General features: G+C 44.4%; 1 protein-coding gene across 2 annotated transcripts in view; it reads right to left on the bottom strand.

Moving 5' to 3' along the window:
• Positions 1–12928, bottom strand: part of LOC144942737 (ephrin type-B receptor 1-B-like) — a 175519-nt gene that overhangs the window by 72498 nt on the left and 90093 nt on the right. For both annotated transcript variants that reach the window (XM_078869609.1, XM_078869610.1), the window contains exons 4-5: positions 1826–1981; positions 465–803 (exon numbers count right to left, since the gene is read on the bottom strand). In XM_078869609.1, the coding sequence (XP_078725735.1) occupies positions 465–803; positions 1826–1981 (495 nt within the window). The remainder of the gene's footprint in view (positions 1–464; positions 804–1825; positions 1982–12928) is intronic.

The following is a 12928-nucleotide window of genomic DNA, read 5'->3' as shown; positions in this document are numbered from 1 at the left end:
CTAGCACGTGTCAACGTCCGACGTCCCGTTCTGCATGCCGGAAGCGAAACCGTCGCACGTCGTTCCGAAGCGACACGTGGTAAAACCCGGCCACACGTCGCGGCGCTAAACACCTGGTGTGCTTAGGTGGCCTCCTATCTCGACATCTGTGAACCTACTGGGCATCCAGTTGGTTTAGTTTTTTTTGGTTTCTGTCCTTCTCCCGCACCTCCGATTAGCACGGTTGCCTACGCACTGTGCGAAAGAAGTTCAACATGCATGCGCATGCGAAAAAGAGCTTCAAAACTCATCGGATTCCTCCAATCTCAATAAAGATTCTGATTCAATCACTAACCACGCTCAAGCCTGCTTAGCTTCTTAGCTCCAACTGAGGGTGTTTCCGTGGTCGGCAGCGTACGTGCACGGCGTGACATGCGCGCCGCTCGCTCCCTCGCTCGCTATTCACTCGCACGCTCGTTACTCACCGGCCTGGTTGGTGGTGATGTTGACGGCGACCGACTGCGGCGGGTAGGGGCTGCGCTCCGACACGCCGTTCACCGCCTGGATCTCGAACGTGTACGGCGTGTGAGCGAGCAGCCCGCTGATGAAGACGCGCGTCTCCGAGAGGCCCTGCTGCCGCGGCACGAACTCGACGGGCTCCAGGCAGCGGCCGCAGTTGAGGCGCCGCGTGTCCGTGCAGCGGCGGCACACCACGTTGTAGAGGACGTCGTCTCGGCTGCCGAGGTCACGCGGCTGGGCCCAGTCCAGGGTGAGCGACGTCTTGTTCACTACGGCCGTCACGTCCCGCGGAGCGGACGGTGGGCCTGGGATGAGGAGGACGACGCAGGCACGCGGGCAGGAGGCGGGTGCTCGATTGAATTCTAGATTTGAAGCTTTCGTGACTGCAAGGATTGATGCTCTTAGTTTTTTCGGTAAAGTCACGTAGGTAAAAAATGAAATTAAAATTAATAAAATAAAATAATAAAAATCACGACGTTCCGGAGGCAACACAGGTCTCCGTCATCAGGTGGGACCGTCACAGCCAGATTTGCTGTAACGTATTTGCTGTATCAGCAAATCTGGCTGTGACGGTCCCACCTGATGACGGAGACTTGTGTTGCCTCCGAAACGTCGTGATTTTTATAATTTTATTTTATTAATTTTACTTTAATTTTTTACCAACGTGACTTTCCCGAAAAAACTAAGAGTATAAGCTCGATTGAATGTCCGTGTGTATATATATATACGTACGTGTGTTGAATTTATTTTGTAGCATAAGTAGCCCACCGTGAGTGAGTGAGTGGGTGCGTGAGTGGGTGCGTGCATGTATGTGTGTTCAACTTTTTTCGCACCGTATGTAGCCGACCGTGCTAATTGACCGTTCCAATATCAATGGCAAGAGTGGAGGCCAAACGCGCTGCTCAATGTCTAGGGAAGTGATTTCTTGAGTTTAGTTAAAACGAATTGATGGAAATAAACCGGACTCGTAATCGGAGAGTTGCACGTTTTAAAACGCCGGTCAGTAAGCATGCGATAAAGTGCGTCGTCGATTCATCACTAGCTGCAACGTCGATTAATTATTAGGTAAGCTTGGCAATTACTTATTCTCACACACCACTGCTAGCTTTATACTTTTACCATGTTTGAAAAACTCCCCCCACCATCCCCTCCACTACGAAACGACAGCAGAATGCATGTGAAACACAGCGCCAATACAATAACCTTGCGTTCTGAAGTCGGTACAAACTCCGAACGTACTGGTGAATCGACTGGATTGAGGACCCCCCTGCACCCCCCCTCACCCCCCCTCGTTGTGCCAGCCCTGCCACCGCTGGGTGCCTCTTACTCGTGCAGGGTGTCTCCGCGGGGTCCTTGTCTGCCCGGTAGTACCCGTTGCGGCAAACACAGCTCATGGACGCCTCTCCCGGCGTGCGGCTGTTGGCCGGGCATGCCAGGCAGGACCCCAGTCCGGTGCTCGCCTTGAAAGTACCCGAAGGGCACGCTGCAGAGACACGAAGGGAGAATGGTACAATTATAAACGACGGTTCCGAACACGAGCAGGTGATTTAGCAACCGTATTGGTCAATGTTCGCTGCGCGTCTCCATGCTCTTCAGGCAGATGTAACAATTCGGGTATTTTTTTTCTTCTCAAGCATCTGGGCTTTAATCGTTACAATATACAGCTGCTTGCCAGCGCTTTAGTTAACATTTTGATAAGCACAAGTTGCAAGACAGCGTAGGTTGGCACACAGACACATATGCACGCGCGTCAAGACTGTTCTTCTCACACGTAAGTTGTATACCCCGCGGGGTGATCTTGTAGATTCATGGCTTTAAGGTCGTGATGCCCCATTTGGGGATGGCAGTGTGGCCTTGGCATCATGCCCAGCCACCTTTGTCTCCCAGGTGCTGATGCTAACTCATTACACACTACATTCTCATTACAAACTGAGGCACTTTATGGGGGCCCCAAACTAAGTTCAAATGCTGACTGCACCTGATGATTTATGTGCCAAGGAGTGAATGAAGCCTTGGCTACTTGGACTGCGGAGTGGAGTCGTGGCATAGTTGTTAGCACAACGGGTCCAGTGATTTTAATGACATCTGCCTCAGCCTTGGAGCCTCCATTCCCTTCAGCAACCCACCCTGCCCTACACAATGTGAAGTCTTTTTTAAATGGACCCCAATAACCTGCAGAGGCAGTTATCCAACAGTGGACTGACAAAATGGCGATGAATACAGGTCTACCCCGATATACGTTGCTTCAATTTACGATGATCCCTTATTATGTTCGTCATGAAATTAGTGCGTTTTTTTTCAGTTAATGTCTGCTTTGTTTCGATATTCTGTTGTTTTTCTCAATGAAAAACATTTTCAGCGAACAAAAATAATACAAATATCAATCGTAAACGGCCTCACGTTGTCGTTTGTCCGTGAGCGCTTTTTATATTGTTCCAGGGCGTTCTCCTTGGCGGCCACCATTCACAGCCTCAACACTCATTTACAGGCCAGGCCGCTTAGTTCAAAATACGGTTCGCTCTCGATCAATCCCATCGATCTTAATTTTACGTGCCAATATCGCCCTCAATAAAGTAGGCATCGGTGCCACATTACAGCGGAACGTGGGGGGGGGGGGTCAGAACAGCAACAGGAATGGAAAAAAAGTAACCTGTCAACGCCCTCAGTGGCTAAGACCGACGGAGCAAAAGTAAATTGCAACCGCGCTTAAAATAAAAGTGCAAATAAATCTCTACCGCGCTTTGGACTGTTCTGCATGTACTCCTTTGGACTGTCCTGTCTGTACTGCACAAGAGGAGGGCGGCAAATGCTCCAACTGCCTCTCCCTCCCAGTCACCCCTCCACTCCTCAACACCTATGGTTCGTAAATGAGTGTACAGTTTTTATTTTCTTTTAATTATCCACCGAGTTATTATGATCCACATTTCCGCATGAACATATCTCGGTTGTCGTGAGGTTTTTCTTGCAGATATTTTTTTGTTACTCTTAGAAACGCATTATAGAGGCGTTATATAATGGCACCTCATGGGAAGATTCGGTTACGATGTGCGATTTCTCACCGTAAGTTCATGTTTTCAAGAAAAAAAAACTCAAACGTGCATCAAGGTATGCCCAAAGTGTGCGATCAACTGTCATATCACTACCGAAGACAAAGATCCCCCATATAGCCTCAGCAGACTGTTGGGGCAAGTGCTGTTAGCAAGCACCAATGAAGGCCGGCATGGCACACGAGGTGGTGGGTGGCCAGAACCACGCCCGGCCACCTTTTTCTCCCCAGTGGCGATGTTTACACATCACACCAGGTACTCATTTGAGGCTGAGTCGACCCTAGGGGAGGCCCAGGACCGATTTGAATAATCGTCACTGGTGTTGGCCGTGAGCGGGAATCGAACTCGGGTCACTGGGTTCATAGTGCAGACTAGCGCGCTAACCGTTGTGCCACCACTCCCCACAATCACTACCAACCACACAGTCACACGTAACCTATTTGCATCAGAGATGAGGGTAGCACTCAAGCTGCACATTTCACCCGTGCTTTCACATCAGTCAAAATAATAAGTATTGAATATTCGCTGCATGTATAATGGGAATGTTTAATTTTATTCAGCACTGACATTAATGATGCTTCATTACTTTTCCAAATGTTTAAACCTTACTAATAGTAGTATTTTTTTTTACATATTAAAGCCTTTATGAAAATTTCATATTTATGTAGTAGCTAAAATAATACGTTTCATATTTTATTCAGGGAATTAACCACAATGCAGCACATTTCCCACATTAACAAACGAAACGTTCAATGTCGTTCGTTTCCCATCACACTTAATTTAACTTTCCCCACTTTTATTTCAAACATGGATGCATAAATGAGCACTTTTCATTAATTGGACATCCAAAAATGCACTGTGCCTTTCCGATGAAAGGGCCATATTTGCAAGAGCGTTCACATTTCAATCACGCTAAAGCACAATACGAACATATACTTTGCACCTGGTAAGCCTTGCAGAGTGACCGAATGAAAGCCATTGAAAGATTGAGTGGCTGGACAAAAAATATATAGTTATAATGTTATTTCATTTCCTCCCGGTGCTCAATTCCTGGAACCATGAGCACATTAATTATTTTACCAAATCCCCAGACAATGCATCAATATTTATAAGAAGTGTGCTGCTCTAGTGCTGTTCTAAATTAATATTGATTTGCACTCTATAACCTTCATATAATAACACACCACAGCAGACTCAACATGTAATCTAGACTTATCTTAAAATACATCTTTTTTTTCTCTCTCTCCAAAAAAGCCAAATTAAGGAAAAACATTATTTCAAACGTTGGTGAACAGTGCAGGAAACATACATTCTGATTACATTTTGTGGTGCAGTTACATATATGAAATTAAATTCACCGGATAATACAAGTGTATGCATGAGTGTGTATGTGTGACGAAGTGAATCTTTCTGAAAATCAATGTGGAAACTAAAGCCATACATGTACACACGTGCATTGTCAATAAATAACTGCCTGAGCACATGCTATATCAGTAGGCATGGTGCCATTAAGCATCTTTAACGTGAACCATCCCATTTGTAATGCTATGTAACAAAAGCTAGACTCACCACCAGCACAGCAGAAACAAAGAATTGCATTCTAAAAAATATATATATATTAAAATACTAAAACATAAAGTCACGTAAAAAGATATCCATACATCCTTTAAAAAGCTGTTGTTCCAGAGAAACAGCACACTCGTGGGTAGTATGGCCATCACCAAGCCCAACCACCTTTATCTTCCCAGTGCTAACGTTCTCAGGCTGCACGAGGTACATACCACAAAGATCTAGGACCTGGAATTGCTGAAAAACTGGGTTTGAATCCAGGTTTCAGCTGCCCAGCCATGATAAAATGGGAGCTTCGCAAGTGATGGTACCAGCCCGCTCTGCAAGTAATTCACAAAAAAACCCATTCTATTAAGATTGATATTTAAATTAATCGGGCTAAATTACAGTTATCATAATTTTAAAATGTTGGGGCCACTGCCATGCGACAAACATTTATCTCTGTATTCTATTGCGTGGGAAAGTATGACCTTCGTTTCGAAATGAAAAAGGTTACTTGAAGAGATCTCAGAAAATGGGCTGTTAAAATCTGCTTCCTTTGGTCATTCCCTTACACGCGGGGCTGCGGCAGTCTAGAAAACTGGATTTAATACACAATCGCCGAATGGACGAAAACATTATCACCAAGTCTCATGACATGATACCGATACCATGATTGGAATAAAATTAAGAAAAAGACAAAATATGTGCGTTTTCTTACTGTCATAGTTGAAGTGGAATCATAGGCTCAATGGGCTTTTAACGTCTGGAGAGACACCCCCTCATGCTCACACGTTCCTCGGCAGGATAGCGATAGTTAGCGTGGGCCACCTGTAAAGCCATTTGCAGCGCGTTGGACAATCACGCCCCGGCTTTCACGCGGCTCTCCCCACTGAATTGACCCTCTCGCACGTCACCAGGGTCGCAGATCTCTCTCTCTCTCGCTCTCCACCGATCGATCGCCAATCAAGCAGCCACTTAGTCTGGTATTACCCTGTTCACGGGCCAAAGGTCTCTTGGCGAATTTTAAGCAGGCTCGTGTCGATGGGAAACGCTGGGTTCTCACGTGGAGAATCGCCTTTTGCCATCAATTGTATTCTCAATAGTGCCAGGCACAATTTAAGGAAGCCCTTGACTTTACCCAAACAAGGACTCAGCCGTACTTCTTACCAAGCCTCTCATTATTGAGTGAATTGGAAGGGGGGCGGGGGGGGCAAGGGAAGAGATTGATCTGGAGATTTATTATGTGCCTTAAGGAATTTTATTGTTGAACATGCCCATGTTGAAAAGATGAATGTTGATTAGATATTTACGATGATTACTATTATCTGGCACGGATGATAATAACATGATGGAACTGATAGTAGCAATGCAATTATTTCCATGCACTTTCAAGATACCCTGATGGGTGTACATGTTGTATGTGTGTACGCATATATACGTGTGTGTGTGTGTATCCACGTTTTCAGCTGTGTGGGTTAGAAAAATATTGTTACATCAGCGATAACCCCGAGCAAGTACGTTGCGAGCAGAATAAACATGTTTGTACTGCGGACATATTTTCTTTGCGAAAAGAAAGAAGAAGAAAAATAAAAAAATGCAGCATAGAACAATCTGTCAGTATGCTTTCAGAAAGGGGATGTGAAAAGGCAGCTCCTGACAGCCTGGATGTTGGAATGCATCACTCTCAAATTTACTGTATGCTATTAATAGTAGGCACAACCTTGCAGACACTAATCAGCTGTTTGCATGTTGGACATAACAAGGCTGCGGCAGAGACATTGTAATCCAATACCTGTGGGCCCAAGGCCCAGACTAGACATAACAGCGCCTAACTTATTTGCACTGATCCCATTTACTTTACATCGAAGCACACCGCTGAAATGTACATTCCCGTGTCCTCCCTAACCTGAAATCACAATTAATCAGGCGGACTATTAACTCGCATGTCAATCGCTCGCTACACCTCCGTGACAATCAGGGCCTCTTATATTTGTCGCAGTGACATTGACTTGCAGACGGTCTCGTGTGTTCACCAACCGTTGACACATGCTGCGGCGGGAGCTTCTGGCAAAGCCACACGCATAGCATAATGGCCAGGTGTAGGAGCCCATATGGGCATATCTGACATACCCCAAACGCAAAACAAACAAAGCCAAGGTATTGCACAGCAGCCCTGGCCGCGAGGCAGTCCCATTTTTAAGCCACACCTTGAACAAAGAGCACGAAGGCACCGTGCGCTGGTGGGAGAGCGCACGGGCAGCAACGTCAACAGGGAACCAATCTCCTTTTAGTTGGCCCTCTGGTGCGCCGGAAGAACTGCTCGGAGAAATGTGGCTCAGGGCGAACGGTCTGATCCGATTCATCGCCCGCTCTTGCCTGTGTTTATCCTCGCAACCCCTTGCTCCCCTGTCCGTTGCCAATCGACTCACTCACACGCGCCCATTCCGTTCAGTGCCCCTGCACCCCCCCCTCCCCACACACACAACTATCACACTCTCTCCCCACATCATAAGAATTCGTGAGGTGAGGATGATCCGTTTAAAGCTGAGCCTTTACTGGGAGGCCAACCACGCAAACATAATAATAATAAATATATATGAAAGCCTATTCCAATGGGCAGCACAAAGAAACCATTTTGTGCTTTTTGATGTGCCTTGCACGCACCACTGTGAGAAAGCCCTGCTTCCAGTTTTCGTCACGCTTGATTTTTTTCACTCTTCGGTCCAAATTAAAGGCCCTTTTGCAAAGTCACCAAATGAATGGCGTTGTGAATGGCAAACATAGCTCACCTTTTTTCCCCTCTTTGCAACAAAGGGTTTAAAAAAAAATGGTAAGCGTATAACTCACCTACTTTCGTACCTCCGATGAAGGACTTACAGACTCTATACAGGTATATATAGGCACACAAACATAGATTAGAACATGTATTATGCTGGAAATCTGCCAAAATGTATGGAATGTGAACGTAATTTTGTAGCTGTATGTTTGAGATTTTTCGTGCACTTCACAGCTTTTATCATATTTTATTTATCCCCCCCCCACACTAAAATAAATAAATATCACAATTCATAAAAATATATATATAAACTACCCCACTGGAAGCGAGTGCCCTTTTCTAGCATGCCTGTCAGCATTTATGAGGCTCAATCACGCTAACATAATTTCCACTGCAATAATTTCTGCAACAAACCGATGCGTATCGCCTTTGTAAATTATTTAACAGTAGCCAAAATTATTTCAAAAAACACTTGCGGAAATTGCGGCGGGGGACGTAAAAAAGGACACAGCGCTGGATCATTTAACGGATGTATCGTGCAATTGACGGCAGGGCAGGACATAAATTGCCACAGCCTACCCATAGATTGAAATGTAATAAAGGATCTGCTCTGGAATCGTTAGCAAAAAAATTTTGATTAACCCATTTCAGAAATTCAATTGGTGGGCACTGCTAATAGCACAGGCCACCATTCCGGTTACAATTCCAGTGGTTCAATGAATGTGCTCAATCTACAGAGCAACACAGGGGAACGGGCATTGATCCCAGATGCAGTCTGCTCACACGCGCGTTCGGGTACAGCTGCTTCTGAGAAAGGAGCTCTCGGGGCCCAAGGTGCTGATCAATCACAGGCCCGACGGGCCACAAAGGGGTTAATTTAGCGCCCCAATAATGCCTGCTGGTCGCGGGGCCAAAAAAATCAATCAGCCGAGCTGGCTCAAACTGGCAAAAGGTGCCACATTCATCAGGCTTCTCTTGCCAGGCGCACAAAAGTCCTGGTCTGAGCCACAGTGATTAGGTTGAATATGGCCTCTGTAGTCCTGGCCATTGTACACATTCAAATGATGCTTTACAGATGAGGCACTGCACTAAGTGGTAGTTTTCTCTTTGAACCCGCCACCCTCAAAAGGCATATCAGAGGCGTACGTACGTACATGAAATAGAAGCATCCGTCCATTTACATATTAGCCGTGCTTATTCATTTAAAATAAATGCAGCCCTCTGTAAAGCCACTGTTGAATGAAGGCCTCCCCTCGTCATGTCCATAGTATTCTGTTGTTTTGTTCGAGTTTACGTCCAATTGTCTAATGCGTCTGCCTCTGTAATGTTCTGCCATTTCTGACCCTATCGTGGGCTGGTCACTTGTGAAAAATCGCTTCATAGTTCATCGGGCTGTCTATATGTTGGTCATGGGCATGGAGGGTTGTTTGACCACACTTTGCCAGCCTGGTCAGTAGGGGTTGGTGAGTAGTGGGCCCAGGATCAGTTTCAATATCACTTACTACTGATGTTAACCGTGGCCGAGAATCAAACTTGGGTCACAGGATTAAATAACCAATGTGCCACTACTCTTCCACGTATTTATTAATCATTTCGTTGTATGTCTGGAATAAGAGCAAATGGAAAATAAACACTACTGTGAATTTCTGACAAATGCATGAAACAATGTATAGATGTTATGGAAAGACAAGTTATGGGTCACATTAGCACTTGTTATATGTCACCGAAACATAGTAAATGGTAGCCAGAGCACCCAGTTATTGTATACATTTCCTCTATGTACCATAATAGACCTACAGTAAAACATGAGTTTGGGTCCAAAAGAGACGTATTCATGTTATGTATGTGACAAACACCTTAGGAATAACTAGAAAACAATATGTATTTATTTATATTCGCTTTATTACAGCACTTTATTTTATTTGTTTTGCTTTTGCCATGTTGGTAACCCCAATTGCCTGGTTAAACAAAATAAACGTGTAACTTGACCACTCAGTTATTGATGCTGTAGGTTACACAAGTGGCATTTTATACTTTTTGCTCTGCCATGTGCGAAAAGGGAGCGGTGGCGCAGCAGTTAGCAGACTGCACTATGAACTTTGTCTATTGAATTTGATTCCCAGCTGTGGTTAATAAAAGTGAAAAAATAATAGAGGAACTAGGACTAGGCCTCCCCTTTGCCGCCCTGCGCTGATTATTGTGATGAAGTTTAGTCAAACAACTCCCGATGGCCAACATGGCATGGGGAGACATTCTTGCAGTGAATTGACAAAGAGTTATCAATGATTCTAGATTTGAAGCTTTCGTGACTGCAATGATTCATATTCTTAGTTTTTTTCGGTAAAGTCACGTAGGTTAAAACATTAATGTTTTACCTACGTAGGTAAAAAACCTAAGAATATAGTTATCAATGATTTAATGTATTATTGTAAGCCGATAATACAATCTGCTGGTGAATTACTAAGCATACGATACTCTAATAAGTCAGTTAATGCACTCTGAAATTCAGAAACATCCCATACAGTGTAATTATAAGAAATCAAATTGAAATTCAGGATTATGTGCCTTCAACAGAGTATTGAGTTTCAAACCAGCAGACTGCTCGACCTCAATATCTGTCGAAACTTATATTGCTAATGCAGCTAAAGTTGCTTATAAATTATCATATACACAATAACACAATGCCCGTTATAATACAATTAACGCCCATAAACATTATGGAATCAAATGTATGGTTGTTAATTTCCACGACTTGTTAATTTCCATATATATGTGGATGCAATTAAATGAACATAAAAAATTATATGCAGTACGACAACAACAAAATTCTAAATGTTAAGAGCATACTTATTTGTGGTAGGCCCACCAACGGCTTGGGTGCAGATCATTTAAAAATATTGTGTGCACGGTCAAATTGATTTTACATTACGTTATGGAAGATCGGCCTGGTAAAAATTGAGTAGTACAGTGGGTTTTCCAAAAACGTTGAAATCACTTACAACGTATTTTAAGGACTGTGAGCAAAAAAGATGCATTTTTACAGTGTTCAGCATTGAATTTCTGGCTTCGGTTCAACCGAACAGTTTTTTTTGTGTTTCCCTCTTGCTCTGTAGTTTTTCATCTGGATCTGTTCAGGCAAGCTATTTTTTTCCTCCACCTCTCCACCCCCTCGCCTTTGCTGTGAAGCCCAGTGTACAAGAAGCATCTGGATATTTTGCCTAACAACAGACGGCTTTGTTGACCCCTCTGGTTCTCTCTCCCATTTGCCGATACATTTTACGCAAACATTTTTTTTTTCCCAGCGTGTTCACCAAAACGATAGGGTGAGCGCTGGCATTTGGGGGGGAACGCGCTCCCGGTTTTGACGCAGCGCTGTCGCAAGCCATCGCATTTGCCGTCGCAGGTAATTCTCATCGCTCGCGGAAGATTTCCGAGGTCTCCTGTTTTATAATATCTCCGAAGCGTATATACACATCGCTTCGGCCCGTCTCAATGACTGTCAGTGAAAGAATCCCCTTGCCTGCTCACGCAGATCCTGAAGCTCTCTTTCCTACATCGTGTACCGCGTGCGGACACGCAAAATACGTCCACGAATCGATGCCGGCTTGTCCGCACGTGCCATACATCCGTCACGAGGCCCCGTCCGCATTTTGGCTAAATGCAGAACAGAAGAGCGAGCTCATTCGATGTCTCTATGTTTCGTTGGTATTTGAATCACCGATGTACACGCGTTCTGCAAAGTGCATTTCGGATGCCTGTCTATGTTAAATTCATTTCCATCTCTAATCGCACACATACACACATGCAGGCACATCTTTTTTTGTTATGTATACGATACACTGCATCAAATTCCATGCTTGTCCTTGCAAAAATTAGGACGGTATTTGTTTTCATCTCAGGGGTCATACTCGGTTTGATTTATTAGTTTTTGCAAAGTTTGGCTATCTATAATAGAGGGTAAGCCAAACATGTGTTTTATTCGTGGGGTATGTAAGCCATCAACCATTAACAGTATTAATACAGTACTTCCTGTTTATCATCCAAACCTTGACTGTGGTTCTGTTCCATATCAATACATCTGCATAATGGCTGATACTTGCCAACGCTAGTTCTTATATAAAACAAAATTGTGCAATATGAATGCATCAACGCATATGATATCTATTTAATATTCAGCATTGCCAGCGAAAGAGCAGTGGTAAGCAAATGGCACTACAATCAAGTTTTGATTGCTGGCCATGTATATCATCAGTTGTGTGCTCATATCTCAAACTGGCCTAAACCTCCCCTAGTATTTGGTAATGAATTATAAAAAATGTTTTTACTACAAGCGAGACCAAGGGAAATGCAGGGCAAGTGCCATTCTTTGACACACGGCGATGCATGGCTATCTGTGAGAGTTCCCAATGGAACCGCCATCGTCTCAATGATATATCTGTGAGATCAACATTCGAATAAAATCAGGGGATAGGATGGAACAAAAAAGACAACTGTGCTGTGACTTGTACCAAAATGGCAAATAACTGACTCACGTGAACAGTTGTCACAGTGATGTCCTCCTGCTCACAAGTGCAACGAGGTGGTGCTCTTCTACAATTTACAGTGGTGGAAATACCACATTCCTATGGCAGGGTTGAGTCTATCCATAGGACAGCAACTGTTAACAGTTGGTCTTGTGTAAATTACAATGTAAGGCTCCTGGTAACAGCTAACTCGCTGGGCTAATCCACGCCATTAGTGTGATGTTGGTGGCATCTTTGGTTTCCTAGTTGAAATCCAGCCCGACGGGTATGATTAAAACAAGTCTCCTCTGCTGGCTGTTAGATCGCATGTGCTGCGAGTGTGACTGGCTCAGCGCAGTCGCCCATGGACATCAGTCCAGGCTACGAAGAATGAGAACTGCCCTAAATTTGTGTCTCTTGACACTTGACGTGACATTCTCAAATGTGACAGATGTCTGCAGTGGTGAGAAAAAAAAAAATTGGCTCGCTAGTCGCTTTGGGCATTTTCCCATTGGACAGCCACGCACATTGTGCGTTTGAACACAGTAAAATGG

Source organism: Lampetra fluviatilis, chromosome 28 (assembly GCF_964198595.1).
Source record: "Lampetra fluviatilis chromosome 28, kcLamFluv1.1, whole genome shotgun sequence".
Taxonomy (NCBI): Eukaryota; Metazoa; Chordata; class Hyperoartia; order Petromyzontiformes; family Petromyzontidae; genus Lampetra; species Lampetra fluviatilis.
The sequence above is the reverse complement of the archived record's forward strand: the minus strand, read 5'-3'. Positions and strand labels throughout refer to the sequence as shown.